At 43.9% G+C, this 16381-nt stretch overlaps 2 protein-coding genes across 2 annotated transcripts in view; one reads left to right on the plus strand and one right to left on the minus strand.

The window, feature by feature from the left end:
- iftap (intraflagellar transport associated protein) overlaps positions 1-5652 on the minus strand; it is a 55003-nt gene extending 49351 nt beyond the window's left edge. The window contains exon 1 of the mRNA XM_087996155.1: positions 5627-5652. The gene's annotated coding sequence lies outside the window, so the exon portion shown is untranslated. The remainder of the gene's footprint in view (positions 1-5626) is intronic.
- Positions 5653-11325: 5673 nt separating this feature from the next.
- Positions 11326-12885, plus strand: rag2 (recombination activating gene 2). Its single transcript, XM_043706365.2, has one exon. The coding sequence runs from the start codon at positions 11326-11328 to the stop codon at positions 12883-12885; it is 1560 nt and encodes a 519-aa protein (XP_043562300.2).
- Positions 12886-16381: the final 3496 nt, after the last annotated feature.

Consider the following 16381-nt stretch of genomic DNA (forward strand, 5'->3'; position numbering starts at 1 on the left):
AAGGATTTGAAAGATATAGAATGTGGGAAATAAATAGTGATATCTTGAAAAATGTCCACATCACAAAGGAGGTCGTGCTGGACAGCTTAAAATGCATAAAGGTAGATAAATCCCAGGGACCTCATCAGGTGTACCCTAGAACTCCATGGGAAGTGAGAAATGTGATTTAAAAGGCATCTGGATGAATATATGAATAGGAAGGGTTTAGAGAGATATGGGCCAAATGCTGGCAAGTGGGACTAGATTTATTTCGGATATCTGGTCGACATGGACGAGTTAGATTGAAGGGTCTGTTTCCGTGCTGTACATCTCTATGACTCTAAATGGCTGAAACAGGTACAGTGCATATACATGTTCTTCCTATCTGCAAAGAACAGGACCTTGTGTAATATTATATGTACTTTTCAGTACATACAAGTGGGCCATACTGTACTATCATAAATTGGCTGTCAGCATAATCTGTTGCACATGCAGGATTACAAAGCAAGTATTGAATTTTAGAATTGCATCTAATCTTAGACACTGCTGTGGGCTTTGCAAGTACAGGCTGGCTGTGGACAATCAGTACCTTTATTGCGAGCAGCCAGAGACATGCTGTTTGATTCGACCCACTCATCTTTGGGATTTTCAACCTACATACCTGGCATCACACAAGCACGGAAATGCATATACCACATTATTCATTTGTCTGATCGACAAAACATCTTTTTGGCTTGACAGCGGCATCGCTTTAATGGCAAACACCCTCCTGTTATTACTGCACAGGAACTGCAGGGTAATCTGAGGTGAACTGAACCTTCTCAGGGCTAAGAGTGACCACCTTGAGTGTGATTAGTTACTATAGAAGGCCAAATTCCAATTGTTTAATATGCGGATTATTGTTCAGCAGAAATATTGTGTGAAATTGGAAAAATTGCAATCTAAATTTCATATTAAAAAGCAATTCTCAAATCAGCTTTAGAAATGATAACACAGCATTGTCAGATTTATTGCACAAACTATATGAACAGGTGCCACAATGTTGGCTTCTTAAACAGAATGGTTTCAACACTAACAAAAGGATGAAAACTAGATTACTCAGCAGTCCAGGTGGCACAGTGGTTAACACCATTTCTTTTTGCAACAATTACCTCTCAGGCCATGTTGCAATGATCTGCAATTCAGCAGAAATCTTACAGTCGCTTCATAAGAAACTTACTTTTATAAAAATTGCTTTCTGGGGCCTCCACATGAAACAAACTGAAAAACAGGAGCACTGGAATTCAAAGAGAAAACGAAATGCTCATAACAAAACTTCTTTGTAGAATGTTGTAAATGTACAAATTAGATAAATATAAATCTTTCTTTCCTACATAATTCACATGCAGATGGGGTAGGTTTCTACCTGCCATGAAACCAGACCAAATTAACATCATCACAGAGAGAGAAATCTATAAAAGGCAAGTCATAGCTGACAAACTGCATCAAGTGCTTGAGGAAATAATGAAGTGTATAATGACAGGAATTGCAGGACAAGTGGATTCTCAAAAGCAATTTCGTATGCCATTACACAAGAGGCTTCTGATTATAAGATTAAGGTACATGGTATTAAAGTCATATTAATGTTCGAGGACTTTAGAACACTTTGCACTGGCCTATAATATGTAATACAGACATTATTTAGCAACATAATATCAACTTAGACATTACAGTAGAAAGCCTGGTTAGCTTTTGAATGGTTTGTATGAATTTAGGAGACAAAGACAAATTAGTAAACAGAATGAATCAATGTTGGTGAAATTTAACCCAGAAAAATGGAGGGTCTGTCAGAACAATGACGAGGTAATGATTTTAAATGGTTAAAAGGGAAGTAAATCAGAAATTAGAGAGTCATAGAATCATACAGCACAGAAACAGACCCTTCAATCCAATCCAGTCCCAGCCAAACATAATCCCACCTGCCAGCTCCTGGCCCATATCCTTTCCTATTCAAGTATCTACCCAAACGTCTTTTAAACAATGCACTTGTACCCATCTCCACCACTTTCTCGGGACATTAAATCCACACGCAAACCACCCTGCGTGTAAAAAAAAATTTGCCTTGTGTCTTTTCACCTCTAACTTTAAAACGGCGACCCCTAGTCTTGAAATCCCCAACCTAGGGTAAAGTCAATTACCATTAACTCTATCTATAACCTCTCATTATTTTATAAACTTCTATCAGATTGATTCTCAACTTCCTATGCTCCAGTGAAAAAAGTCCCAGATTTTCCTTATAACTCAACTGTTCCCAGCAACATCCAGAGTATTGTTTCCAATAATTTCCCCACCAGCAATGTTAGTCCAATTGGCCTGTAGCTTCCTAGTTTATCCCTTGCTCCTTCCTGAAGAACGGTACCACACTGTCAGTTCTCCAGTCCTCAGACCTCTCCTGTGGCCAGAGAGGATTTGAAAATGTTTGCAAGCATCAGTGCTACTTCCACTGTTGCCTCACTCAATAAACTGGGAAATAGTTAATTTAGTTCCAGAGGTTTATCTTCTTTTCAGCCTGCCAGATCATTAAGGACCTCCTCTCTGTCTATGCTGATTCATGTAATTGTATCACAGAGCTTCTCCATGATTTCATATTGACCCTCTCACAGACACAATGTATCCATTCACAACTCTGGGTCCACATACAAAAATACTACTGTGGTCGTTAACATACTCTTTCTCTTGTTATCAATTCATCCTTAATGTCATTGTAAAACAATTTAGGATTGCCTTTCTTTTCATAGCCTTCCTCTCTCCCAGGAAATTAAACTGCAATATAGTTTGTTGGAGTGTTGAAAGAAATAAAATCATAAACAGCCAAGAGCTGAAACTGAACAGAACACTCTTTCAGAAAGGCACAACAGGCACAATTTCTATAAAACTTCCTTCTGTTCAATATATATCATAATTCTACTGTGATTCCGAGATGATAGTGACCATTTGAAGCTCACTAGTGGACTGATACTTCCCCCCAACACTGAAGACAGACCACACCACCATCCCTACACAGAGACCATTCATACATACACACACAGGCAGATAGTGTGGACAAACCATCCCCACTTCCCCAGTATAGAGATATCACACCCTCACCTCCAACCCTCACCCGCTCCCACCCGAAGCTCCTTTGAACCACCACATGCCCTCCCCGACCCTCACATCTTAAGCCCCGCACACTCCCTGGTTATAACACCCACACCACCCATCTAACCACACAACCCCTGCCCCAATACCCACATCGCCCACCTAACCCAACACCCCCTCACCCCAAAACCCCACACCACCCAACTAACCGCACACCCCCTCCCCCCAAAACCCCACACCACCCACCTTACCCCACACCCCCCTCCCCAATACCCACACCACCCACCTTACCCCACACCCCCCTCCCCAATACCCACACCACCCACGTAACCCCACACCCCTCACCCCAATACCCACAGCAACCACCTAACCCCACACCCCCTCCCCAATACCCACACCACCCACCTAATTCCACACCCCCTCCCCCCAATACCCACACCACCCACCTAATTCCACACCCCCTCCCCTCAATACCCACACCACCCACCTTACCCCACTGCCCCCTCCCCCAATACCCACACCACCCACCTAACCCCACTCCCCCCTCCCCCAATAACTACACCACCCACCTAACCCCACTCACCCCTCCCCCAATACCCACACCACCCACCTAACCCCACTCCCCCAATACCCACACCACCCACCTAATCCCACTCCCATACCCATACCACTCCCCCATACCCACACCACCCAACACCACACCCCCGCACCCCAAAACCCCACACCACCCACGTAACCCCACTCCCCCTCCCAATACCCATACCACCCACCTACCCCACTCCCCCCTCCCTCAATACCCACACCACCCTGCTAACCCCACTACCCCAATACCCACACCACCCACCTAACCCCACTCCCCCATACCCATCCCACTCCCCCATACCCACATCACCCCCCCATACCCACATCACCCCCCCATACCCACACGACCCACCTAACCCCCCTCCCCAATACCCACACCACCCTGCTAACCCCACTCCCCCAATACCCATACCACCCACCTAACCCCACTCCCCCCATACCCATACCACTCCCCCATACTCACACCACCCACCTAACCCCACTCCCCCCCAATACACACACCACCCACCCACCCCACTCCCTCCTCTGCCAATACCCAGACCACCCACCCAACCCCACTCCCCACTCCCCCAATACCCACACCACCCGCCTAATCCCACTCACCCCTCGCCCAATACCCACACCACCCTCCTAACCCCACACCACCTTCCCCCAATACCCACACCACCCACCTAACCCCACTCCCCCCCAATACCCACACCACCCACCTAACACACTCCCCCAATACCCACACCACCCACCTAACCCCGCTCCCCCAATACCCACACCACACACCTAACCCCACACCACCCTCCTAACCCCACTCCCCCTCCAATACCCACACCACCCACCTAACCCCACTCCCCCAATACCACACCACCCACCTAACCCCACTTCCCCAAAATACCCACACCACCCACCTAACCCCACTCCCCCCAATACCCACACCACCCACCTAACCCCACTCCCCCCCAATACCCACACCACCCTCCTAACCCCACTCCCCCCAATACCCACACCACCCTCCTAACCTCCTCCCCCTAATACTCACACCACCCACCCAACCCCACTCCCCCACCCCAATATCCACGCCACCCTCCTAACCCCACTCCCCCTCCCCCTAATACCCACTCCACCCACCCAACCCCACTGCCCCCTACCCCAACACCCACACCACCCACCAAACCCCCATCCTCCAATACCCACACCACCCACCTAACCCCACTCCACTCTCCCCCAATACCCACACCAACCTCCTAACACCCTCCCCCAATACTCACACCACCCTCCTAACCCTACTCCCCCTCACCCAACACCCACACCACCCTCCTAACCCTACTCCCCCTCCCCCAATACCCACACCACCCTCCTAACGCCACTCCCCGCTCCAATACCCATACCACCCTCCTAACCCCATTCCCCCTCCCCCAATACCCACACCACCCTCCTAACCCCCTCCCCCAATACCCACACCACCCTCCTAACCCCCTCCCCCAATACCCATACCACCCTCCTAACCCCACTCCCCCTCCCCCAATACTCACACCACCCTCCTAACCCCACTCCCCACTCCAATACCCACACCACCCTCCTAACCCCACTCCCCACTCCAATACCCACACCACCCTCCTAACCCCCTCCCCCAATACTCACACCACCCTCCTAACCCTACTCCCCCTCCCCCAATACCCACACCACCCACTTAACCCCACTCCCCGCTCCCCCAATACCCACACCACCCACCTCACCCCACCCCCAATGCTACTCCCCTTCCCCCCAATACGCACAGATACAATGTAGACGGGCTCCCCCACCCCTCACTGTGGATGATCTTTATGTCTCCCCCACCATCACCACAACCATTTGTGTATTGAGTGTTGTTTATTAATGAGGAGGATTCAGGCAGTTGTTAGATGCAGCTTGTTGTTATATTCTCAGTGGGTTTCGCAGCATTTTCCAAGGGTCTTACCTGTTTGACCATGTCGCCAAGCAACGCCGAAGGGACGGGGAATGCTGGGATATGTAGTCTTAGTGGGCGTGATCTGTGAACTACAGATCCCACAAATCCTGTCGGCCGGTCCCACTGGACATTACACCCCCGAGGCAATAGAGCCACTGAATATTGATTCCGGAATCAAGAGGAGGGTGTTAGATTGAGATTTCGCTGAATAGTGAACAGTCAGATGATGCAGCGCTCCCAAATAGTTGATCACACAAATATTACAATATTTGAGCGCACAGTCAGCAAAATAGCTTTGAATATGAGGTAGTCGTTGGAAACAGGAGCAGTCCAATAGAAAGAATGTTTTAAAAAGAAAGACATAGAAGTTAACGTACTAAATCATAGTGGAGCATTGATCGAACATATACAAAGCAATTTAGAGCAGTATGGATCATTTTTAAGTTTTACTAGTTGGGGGGGGCGGTAATTCAACGTTCAGGCCTGTTCCATCCTTCAACAATGTCATGGCTCACATGGTTGTGGTCTCAGGTCTATTATATATCTGTATTCAATACCTTTTGAGTCCCTTCTCTATGAAAAGTCTATCCAAATCAATCTTGAACAAAGACCCAGCTTCTGCTATATATGATTTAAGAGCAGGAGCAAACCTTTAAAGTTATAGAGATGTACAGCACGGAAACAGACCCTTCGGTCCAACCCATCCATGCTGACCAGATATCCTAACCCAATCTCGTCCTACCTGCCAGCACCTGGCCCATATCCCTCCAAACACTTATTATTCATATACCCATCCAGATGCCTTTTAGATGTCGCAATTGTATTGGTCTCCACCACTTCCTCTGGCTGCTCATTCCATACATGTACCACCCTCTGTGTGAAAATGTTGCCCCTTAGATCTTGTTTATATCTTTCCCCTCTCACCCTAAACCTATGCCCTCTAGTTCTGGACTCCCCCACATCTGGGTAAAGACTTTGTCTAGTTATCCTATCCATGCCCCTCATGATTTTATAAACCTCTATAAGGTCACCCCTCAGCCTCCGACACTCCAGGAAAAACAGCCCCAGCCTATTTCACCACTCCCTATAGCTCAATTCCTCCAACCCTGGCAACATCTTTGTAAATCTTTTCTGAACCCTTTCAAGTTTCAAAACATCGTCCGATAAGAAGGAGACCAGAATTGCACGCCATATTCCAACAGTGGCTCAACCAATGTCCTGTACAGCCGCAACATGACCTCCCAACTCCTGTACTCAATACTCTGACCAATAAAGGAAAGCATACCAAACGCCTTCTTCACTATTCTATCTACCTGTGACTCCACTTTCAAGGAGCTATGAACCTGCACTGCAAGGTCTCTTTGTTCAGCAACACTCCCTAGGACCTTACCATAAACTGTTTAAGTCCTGCTAAGATTTGCTTTCCAAAAGTGCAGCACCTCGCATTTATCTGAATTAAACTCCATCTGCCACTTCTCAGCCCATTGGCCCATCTGATCAAGATCCTGTTGTAATCTTAGGCAACCTTCTTTGCTGTCCACTACACCTCAATTTCAGTGCCACCTGCAAACTTATTAACTATACCTTTTATGCTCACATCCAAATCATTTCTCTAAATGATGAAAAGCAGAGGACCCAGCACTGATCCTTGTGGCACTCCACTGGTCACAGGCCTCCAGTCTGAAAAACAACCCTCCACCACCACCCTCTATCTTCTACCTTTTGAGCCAGTTCTATATCCAAATAGCTAGTTCTCCCTGTATTCCATGAGATCTAACCTTGCTAACCAGTCTCCCATGCAAACCTTGTCAAATGCCTTACTGAAGTCCATATAGATCACATCTACTGCTCTGCCCTCATCAATCCTCTTTGTTACTTCTTCAAAAACTCAGTCAAGTTTGTGAGACATGACTTCCCATGCACAAAGCCATGTTGATTATCCCTAATTAGTCTTTGCCTTTCCACGTACATGTACATCCTGTCCCTCAGGATTCTCTCCAACAAATTGCCCACTGCTGATGTCAGGCTCACTGGTCTATAGTTCCCTGGCTTGTCTTTACCACCCTTCTTAAACAGTGGAACCACGTTAGCCAACCTTCAGTCTTCCGGCATCTCACCTGTGACGATTGATGATACAAATATCTCAGCAAGAGGCCCAGCAATCACTTCACTAGCTTTCCACTGAGTCTTTGGGTATACCTGTTCAGGTCCTGAGTATTTATCCACTTTTATGTGTTTCAAGACATCCAGCACTTTCTCCTCTGTAATATGAACATTTTTCAAGATGTCACCATCTATTTCCCTACATTCTATATGTTCTATGTCCTTTTCCACAGTAAATACTGATGCAAAATATTCATTTAGTATCTCCCCTAATGCCGAGGCTCCACAAAAAGCCTGCCTTGCTGACCTTTGAGGGCCCTATTCTCTCCCTAGTTACTCTTTTGTCCTTAATGTATTTGTAAAAAAAAAACCTTTGGATTCTCCTTAACTCTATTTACCAAAGCTATCTCATGTCCCCTTTTTGACCTCCTGATTTCTCTCTTAAGTATACCCCCACTGCCTTTATACATTTCTAAGGATTCATTCAATCTATCTTGTCTATACCTGACATATGCTTCCTTCTTTTTCTTAACCAAACCCTCAACTTCTTTCGCCATCCAGCACCTACCAGCCTTTCCTTTCACCCTAACAGGAATACACTTTCTCTGGACTCTCGTTATATCATTTCTGAAGGCTTCCAGCCATCCCTTTACCTGTGAACATCTGCCCCCAGTCAGCTTTTGAAAGTTCTTGCCTCATACTGTCAAAATTAGCCTTCCTCCAATTTCGAACTTCAACTTTTAGATCTGGTCTAACATTTTCCATCACTATTTTAAAATTAATAGAATTATGGTTACTGGCCCCCTCCATTCCCTCTATATTCTACATATTTAATACTAACATACAACTCTTACACATAGACCTAAATACTCGTTGCAAAATACATGCCATTACTGATGCAAAAATCTCAGAAGGGCCAGAAAGTGTAGATTTATGATAATTCGCAAACTTGGTGATAATATGAGGAATCGTTGTTTATGTAAGGAGGTAATATAGAACATTGAACATAGAACATAGAAAAGTACAGGCTCTTTCGCCCACGATGTCGTGCCAAGGTTTAATCCTAATGTAAAATATAATAACTTAACCCCTGCACCCCTCAACTCACTGCTATCCACGTGCATGTCCAGCAGTCACTTAAATGTCCCCAGTGACTCTGCTTCCACCACCACAGGATGTCAAAGGATTCCATGGATTAACAACTCTCTGCGTAAAGAACCTACCTCTGACGTCTCCTTTATACCTTCCTCCTAATATCCTGGAATTTGGAATCCATTGCATGCCAAGGTCATGAAAACAATTTGAAAAACAGCATTGAATAAATACTAAATGGGAAAGACCTGATGAGATTTTTGAGAATGATACAAACAAAGTAGTTAAGGAAAACCAGATCTTCTTTTGATAAATGGCTGTCACCAAAGGATGGAGGACTCCAAGCATCGCAACCCACTTTCCAAAATGAGAGGAAGGATTAACCTGGCAGTCAGTTTAATATGCAACAGAGAAGCATTTAAAAACAAAATCCACAAGTAAAAATAACAGCATCTTAGACAAGTGAAGATCAATTAAAGGGGAGCTGGCAGAGAATCATGAAGGAGAAATCCTTATTGACTAACAGAATTGAGGTCTTGATGAAGTGGAGGAGACAGACTGAATGAAAAAAAATTTGTTGATATGTATATGGATTTCCAACAGGTGCCTGATGAAGGACAACAATGCACAAAATTGAAGTCCAGTGGGTATAAACAGGGCAATATCTGCATGGGTACAAAAGCAGAGTGATGCAGTGAAAGGCTGTTTTCATGTTGCAGTGGAATTCCCCAGGATTCAATACCATGTGGGCAAATGTGGTAAAGGATCTCCAGCATCCCGACCTTATCTACCATGGTGATTCTTTCCTGTAGCCATTTTCCTCTGTCCTGTCTCCAGGTCAATTTCTAGGTCCTAGTCTCTAACTGATATCCCATCAATGCATTCAGGTTTCCGAATAACATGGCCCAAACACAATTTATGTAACCTTTTCAATTCTAGTGCCTGTTATGATCCTAGCTGATGGTTGTATTAGACAAGTCAAACAGGAAGTGAAACTTAGCTTGATAGACCATAAGTTTTACCTTTGCAATTTGATTCCTGTGCCAGTCATTCACTGAACATAATCACACAAGATTGCCAATGTAATTTTAACATAATAATATTTGATTGTTGGTCAAAGATTTAAAAAAGACAATCTGAGAGACCCTATCACAAACAACAATAACAAATATTCATTTATTTTCTCCCAATAATATTCCTTACAGATATTCAACACCAGTGAAGTATCATTAATATTCATTTATTTTCTCCCAATAATATTCCTTACAGATACTCAATATCAGTCCTAACTTCACTCAATGATCTCTCTTTCAACTGCCAAAGGCACGTGCATTTCCTTTTCTGCACATTCACCAAATATGATTCTCTTTATTTCCCTTCAAGATACACGATATGGTTAACACACTAACTTTAGTCTGACTTTGACTACTCTGAGACTGCATTTCTTGTGAACAATCTGCTTCTGGCCCTTCTTTCTGTAGATTCTAAAACCTGAATTCACCAAACGCTTCAGTAAATATCTCACCCGGAAGCTTATCTAATCATTCAGCATAAGTCTTATGATTTATTAGAAAAGCTATTTGATCCACTGCAAAAAACTATGGGTTTCTAACCCTTACAAAAAAAAAGCCACCTTCACTGGGCTAAAAATGAAAACCCCATTTTTGTCTACTTTAGAACCCAAGTTCCCATTTGGAGTGGCACGGTGGCTCAGTGGTTAGCACTGCTGCCTCACAGCACCAGGGACCCAGGTTTGATTCCAGCCTCGGGTGACTGTGTGGAGTTTGCACATTCTCCCTGTGTCTGCATGGGTTTCCTCTGGATGCTCTGGTTTCCTCCCACAATCCAAAAGGTGTGCAGGTTAGGTAAATTGGCCATGCTAAATTGCCCATAGTGTTAGGTGCATTATTCAGGGATAAATGTAGGGCAGGGGAATGGGTCTGGGTGGGTTACTCTTTGGAGGGTCAGTGTGGACATATTGGGCTGAAAGGCCTGTTTCCATACTGTAACTCTAATCTAATATATTGTAAGTCTTAATCATATACTGTTCCACCTCAGTCCCCCCAGACATATGTTCCAAAGATAGAAGAATAATAAAAAGATTTGAGTATTTGAAGGTTTCATATCCTGACCTGGAATTGGAAAGAAACTAAGTTTGCTGAATGAAGATTTATTGAAACTGAATTTCAGTAATAAGGTTGGAAGCAATTACACTTTGTGCATGACGAATAAAAATCAATGCAGTACAATGTTTTTCTTACTTAATAAAGTAAAAGTATTTCATAACCTAAGGTAATTGAATTTTGAAATATAAAGTGATGGTATTTTTAATTGCTGATTTATCACACAAATTACAGCAAAAACCAGCATTTTTGCACTTATTAAAAGCTGCAGAGTGGTTAGTTCTGCATCATCAGAATCCATAACAATCAATTTTGTAATAAATTTTTAATTCTAACATCAGTTTATATTTCTTTTCTTTCCATAGATACTGTCAGCTTTTCACTGTGGCAATGTCTCTGCAAATGGTTTCAGAGAGTAGCAAAACTGGACTCATCTACCCAGGCTTTTCTTTATTCAATTTAAACGGTGAAGTCTTCTTTTTTGGTCAGAAAGGGTGGCCAAAAAGATCCTGCAGCACTGGAGTTTTTCTTCTTCATCTCAAAGGTCATAATCTCAAACTGAAAGCTGTTTCATTTTCACCTGACTCTTGCTACCTTCCCCCACTGCGCTGTCCTGCAATAACCCATTACTCGGATCCCTCAGAATCCAAGAGCCCTTTATATTTCATTCATGGTGGGAGAGATCCAAATAATGACTTGACTAATTCACTTTATTTAATGATGGTTTACTGTAGCACTGGCAACAAGACAACATCGCTTCGTTGCATTGAAAAGAATCTTGAAGGAGAGGTTCCCCAAGGAAGATATGGCCACAGCATCAATGTGGTTCAAAGCAAGGGTCAAATGTTGTTAGTCTTGTTTGGGGGTAGATGCTTCCGGCCCCCTGGGCAAAGAACCACAGAAAACTGGAACAGTGTTGTTGATTGTTTGCCGGAAGTTTTTCTGATTGATATAAACACCGGCCATTGCACATCCCACATACTTCCCGAAATAGAAGATGGGTTTTCATTTCATATCTCCATTGCAAAAATTGACAGAGTGTACATATTAGGTGGCCATTCCATTGAAACGAATCTTCGCCCTGAAAGGTTGCTTTGTCTGAAGGTTGATTTATCTGGGACTTCTCCAAGTGTCCAGTGTACAACACTGCAAGGTGGCATCTCTGTGTCGAGTGCAATAGTGACCCAAGCAGGAAAAGATGAATTCATAATTGTTGGTGGTTATGAGTCGGAGAGCAAGAAGCGAATGATTTGTAACACCATCACAGTGGAGAATGACAACATTCAGATTTTGGAAAAGGAGCCCCCAGCGTGGACCAGCGATATTAAAGCAAGCAAAACCTGGTTTGGTAGCAGCATGGAAAGTAATACAGTGTTACTCGGCATCCCTGGAGAAAGTAAACAAGATGCAGCTGAGGCATACTTCTTCTATATTGCGAAATTTGGGCAATTAGATGAAGAAAGTCAAGTTTCTTGCAGCCAGGAATCCTTCACTGATCCAGAAGAATGCAGCACTTTTGAAGATTCAGAAGAATTTAACTTTGAAGTGGAGGCCGATGGCTCTGATGATGCAGAGAACCGAGATAATGCTGATGAGGAAGGTTATTGGATTAAATGCAGCTCCACGTGTAATATGAACGTCAATATCTGGGAGCCTTATTACTCCACAGAATTAAATAAACCTGCAATGATTTGCTGCTCTAGCGGAGGTGATGATGGACACTGGGTTCATGCCCAGTGCATGAATCTTGCAGAATCACAGCTGATTCAGTTTTCTCAAGAAAACACAAAGTATTTTTGCAATGAGCATTACATTGATAGAGGAATTCAAACACCTCAAAAGAAGAAACAGATAAAGCGAACACCAATTAAATCTCCACGTAAGAAATCGCCAGCCACTCTGAAAAGGACACCAATGAAGAAAAGCTTTCTGAAGAGACTATTTGATTGAAACTGTAAAGTTCTTATGGTGCTACACAATTTGGGATTGATTGACAATGAAATCATTTGCAATTTAACATTTGGGGTCATAGCAATATTCGTGCATTCTGATGTCTCGCTTATTCTAAACTTGTTACTACCTAAAGATAGGAGAAAGTGAGGTCTGCAGATGCTGGAGATCAGAGCTGAAAATGTGTTGCTGGAAAAGCATAGCAGGTCAGGCAGCATCCAGGGAACAGGAGAATCGACGTTTCGGGCATAAGCCCTTCCTAACCTGCAAGAAGATTGCAGGTTAGGAAGGCGGTGCTGAATTCGATGGATTTGACTGAGACAAGGTGGGGGGAGGGGAAATGAGGAAACTGGTGAAATCCGAGTTCATCCCTTGTGGTTGGAGGGTTCCTAGGCGGAAGATGAGGCGCTCTTCCTCCAACCCTCCCCCCACCTTGTCTCAGTCAAATCCATCGAACTCAGCACCGCCTTCCTAACCTGCAATCTTCTTCCTGACCTCTCCGCCCCCACCCCAGTCTGACCTATCACCCTCACCTTGACCTCTTTCCGCCTATCACATTTCCGATGCCCCTCCCCCAAGTCCCTCCTCCCTATCTTTTATCTTAGCCTGCTGGACAAACTTTCCTCATTCCTGAAGAAGGGCTTATGCCCGAAACATCGATTCTCCTGTTCCCTGGATGCTGCCTGACCTGCTGCGCTTTTCCAGCAACACACTATCTAAAGATATCCAAGATAAGTGTATGGACTCCAGCATCTGCAGTCCTCACTTTCTCCTATGGACTATATATGCAATACACAATAAATAGTGAGCCAAAAGTCAATTTCTGTCAGCATTATCTGGTCTACATGGTGAGGATTCTTTCTTGTTAACTGAAACAATGTACATTTTCTTATTTAACAAAATGTCCAGTAGACTTGTCAAAAGATCTAACAATACCATCATGCTCTGCAATAGCAAAATACTGCAGATGCTGGAAACCTAAGATAAGAAGTAAGCTGGAAATGCTGAAAACAGGACAGGCAGCATCTGGAGAGAGGGGTCAAAGATGTCTCATTCAGAACAAAAGTTCAGAAAGATATAAACAAAATGTTCTGACAATAAGTCATTGGTCCACATTGCATGTCACTGTGTACCCATCCCAAAGATGTTGCCTCAACTGTTAGGTTTTCCCTGTATTAGAATCATAGAATCCTGACAGTGCAGAAAGAAGTCATTTAGCCCATCGAGTCTGCAGCAACCCTCCAAATAGCATCCCACCCAAGCTCTATCCCAACAACCCCACATTTCCCAGAGTTAATCCACCTGGCTTGCACGTCCCTGGACACCACAGGGCAATTTATCATGGCCAATCCACTGACCTGCATATCTTTGACCTGTGGGAGGAAACCAGAGCACCCAGCAGAAATGGGAAGAACATGCACACAGACAGTCATCTGAGGCTGGAATCAAACCCGGGTCCCTGAAAGCGAGAGACAGCAGTACTAACCACTGTGCCACTGTACTGCATATATTCTGGAGTGGATTATATGGGGGGGTGCAGATTCCATTCCCTTACCCCTCTAATACGTCCTGGGAAATTTGGTAGGCATGACTTGGAGACCCCAGTGTGGTGGGGAGGAGAGTTGAATCAGAGAGGCTGGAAAGGCCACCGAGTACCATCCCAAAGAAGGCGCCTCCTTCCTGCCTGATAGCAACACTGACTGAAAAAGATGCAGGCCTTCAACACTGGCAAGTGGCTGCAAAGTTCACCCTTGAATGTGTTTATTTCTCCTGGGTTATAAATTTAGACTCTCAGCAAACAATAAGGGCTGGTAGGACACATTTAAAATGCAATAAATGGTCTAAACAAGAGCTAATACTCAAATGGTGATGTGCCAGAACATGAGATTTGTTGCATAATCCTTTGCTACTTTGTAATTTTATGTCTAATTTTCTTTTTGGCGTTACTGTTCTGGATGTAACATTTGATGCAGTTATAATTTTTGTTTGCAAACTTACTTCTGGTGCTGTGCTTAACAATTATTATTAATTTTACTTCTGTGGTGCTAACTCTTTACAGAAATAAAAATAATAATCATAGTCTGGATGGTTTTCTTTAATTCAATACAATAATTAGCATTTGATGAAGAATCATCATGTAATAGGAACTTGTAAGAAAATGCAAAGAAACCATGATTTGCCAAACTAAGCACAAATAACCATCCCAAAATTCCCAAACTACTCTGCTTAGTCCTTGATAGTACCTGAAGATATTATTCTGACTTAAATGGTGGCTTCTTTCATCATTTCCATCTACAATAGTTGTTCCAGTTTACTGTTCTTTGCACCAGATTTATGTCATAGAATCATACAGCATAGAAACAGACCTTTTTTCCAACTCGTCCATGCCGACCAGGTATCCTAAACTGAACTAGTCCCATTTGCCTGTGTTTGACCTAAATCCCTCTAAACCTTTCCTATCCATGTACTTGTCCAAATGTCTTTTATATGTTATACTCGGCTCATCACTTCCTCTGGCAGCTTATTCCGCACATGCACCACCGTCTATGCGATAACTTACCCTCAGTGGCTTTTAAATCTTTCCCCTCTCATCTTAAATCTATAACCTATAGTTCTGGATTCCCGTAGACTTGGAAAAAGATCTTGGTCATTCACCTTATCAACACCCCTTTAAAGTCACCCCTTAGCCTGTGATGCTTCGTGGGGAAAAAGTCATAGCCTATCCAGTCTCTCCTTATGACTCAAACCCTCTAGTCCTCTCTTCTCAGCCGATGTACAACGTTGTGATTGTAACCTCACACAAGAACAAGGGCAACTGCAATAATTGCAATAACTATTACAACGATCACGGAAAAAGTATTTGTCTGTGTTGCCTTTGTCAGATTGCAAATTCTGACTGAATGCATCTGTCCTGAATTGAAGTGGGGTTTCAGAACTGGGAGATTTATGATTCCCTGGTTAGCATTGCCAGTCACAGTTGCTGATGGGATTCACATTCCTTTCCATCTAAAGCCACTCAGGCATTCCAAGAAACTCTGCTCCTCACATTTGAACAGGCACCTAATTCCATTCACCATTCACCCCATGGTCCCCAATCTATGTTGACTCCCAATCCAGCCTTACCTCAATTTTAATTTTATCGCCATCATCTTCAAGTATTTCCATTGCTTTTGCCCTCTCAATTTCTGTCACCTTTCCCAGCCTCTGCTCTATCCCCAAAATCTATGTGCACCTCTAGTTCTGACCTCCTAACATGCCTGATACATCAACTTGTTTCTGCACCCCAGGTGCGACCTGACCTGCTGAATTTCTCTGCCATTTGTTACTTTAATTTTTGGTTGTAATTACACCAACCCGCCAGCTCTGCTTACTTTACCAGAACCTGAGCCCTGAAATTCTCTCCTGAAACTCTTCGGCAAAGTTTTGATCACGGTTTTGACTCTTCCTTACATGGTTTGGTGACAACAGACTGAGAGGCCGTGGATATCTGCTTCCA

This window comes from Chiloscyllium plagiosum, unplaced genomic scaffold (assembly GCF_037043375.1).
Source record: "Chiloscyllium plagiosum isolate Xiang-an unplaced genomic scaffold, Cpla_swu_hap1 HiC_scaffold_18, whole genome shotgun sequence".
Classification (NCBI taxonomy): domain Eukaryota; kingdom Metazoa; phylum Chordata; class Chondrichthyes; order Orectolobiformes; family Hemiscylliidae; genus Chiloscyllium; species Chiloscyllium plagiosum.

Coding starts and splice junctions, on each gene's coding strand:
- rag2 (XM_043706365.2), top strand. CDS start 11,326: ATGTCTCTGCAAATGGTTTCAGAGAGTAGCAAAACTGGACTCATCTAC.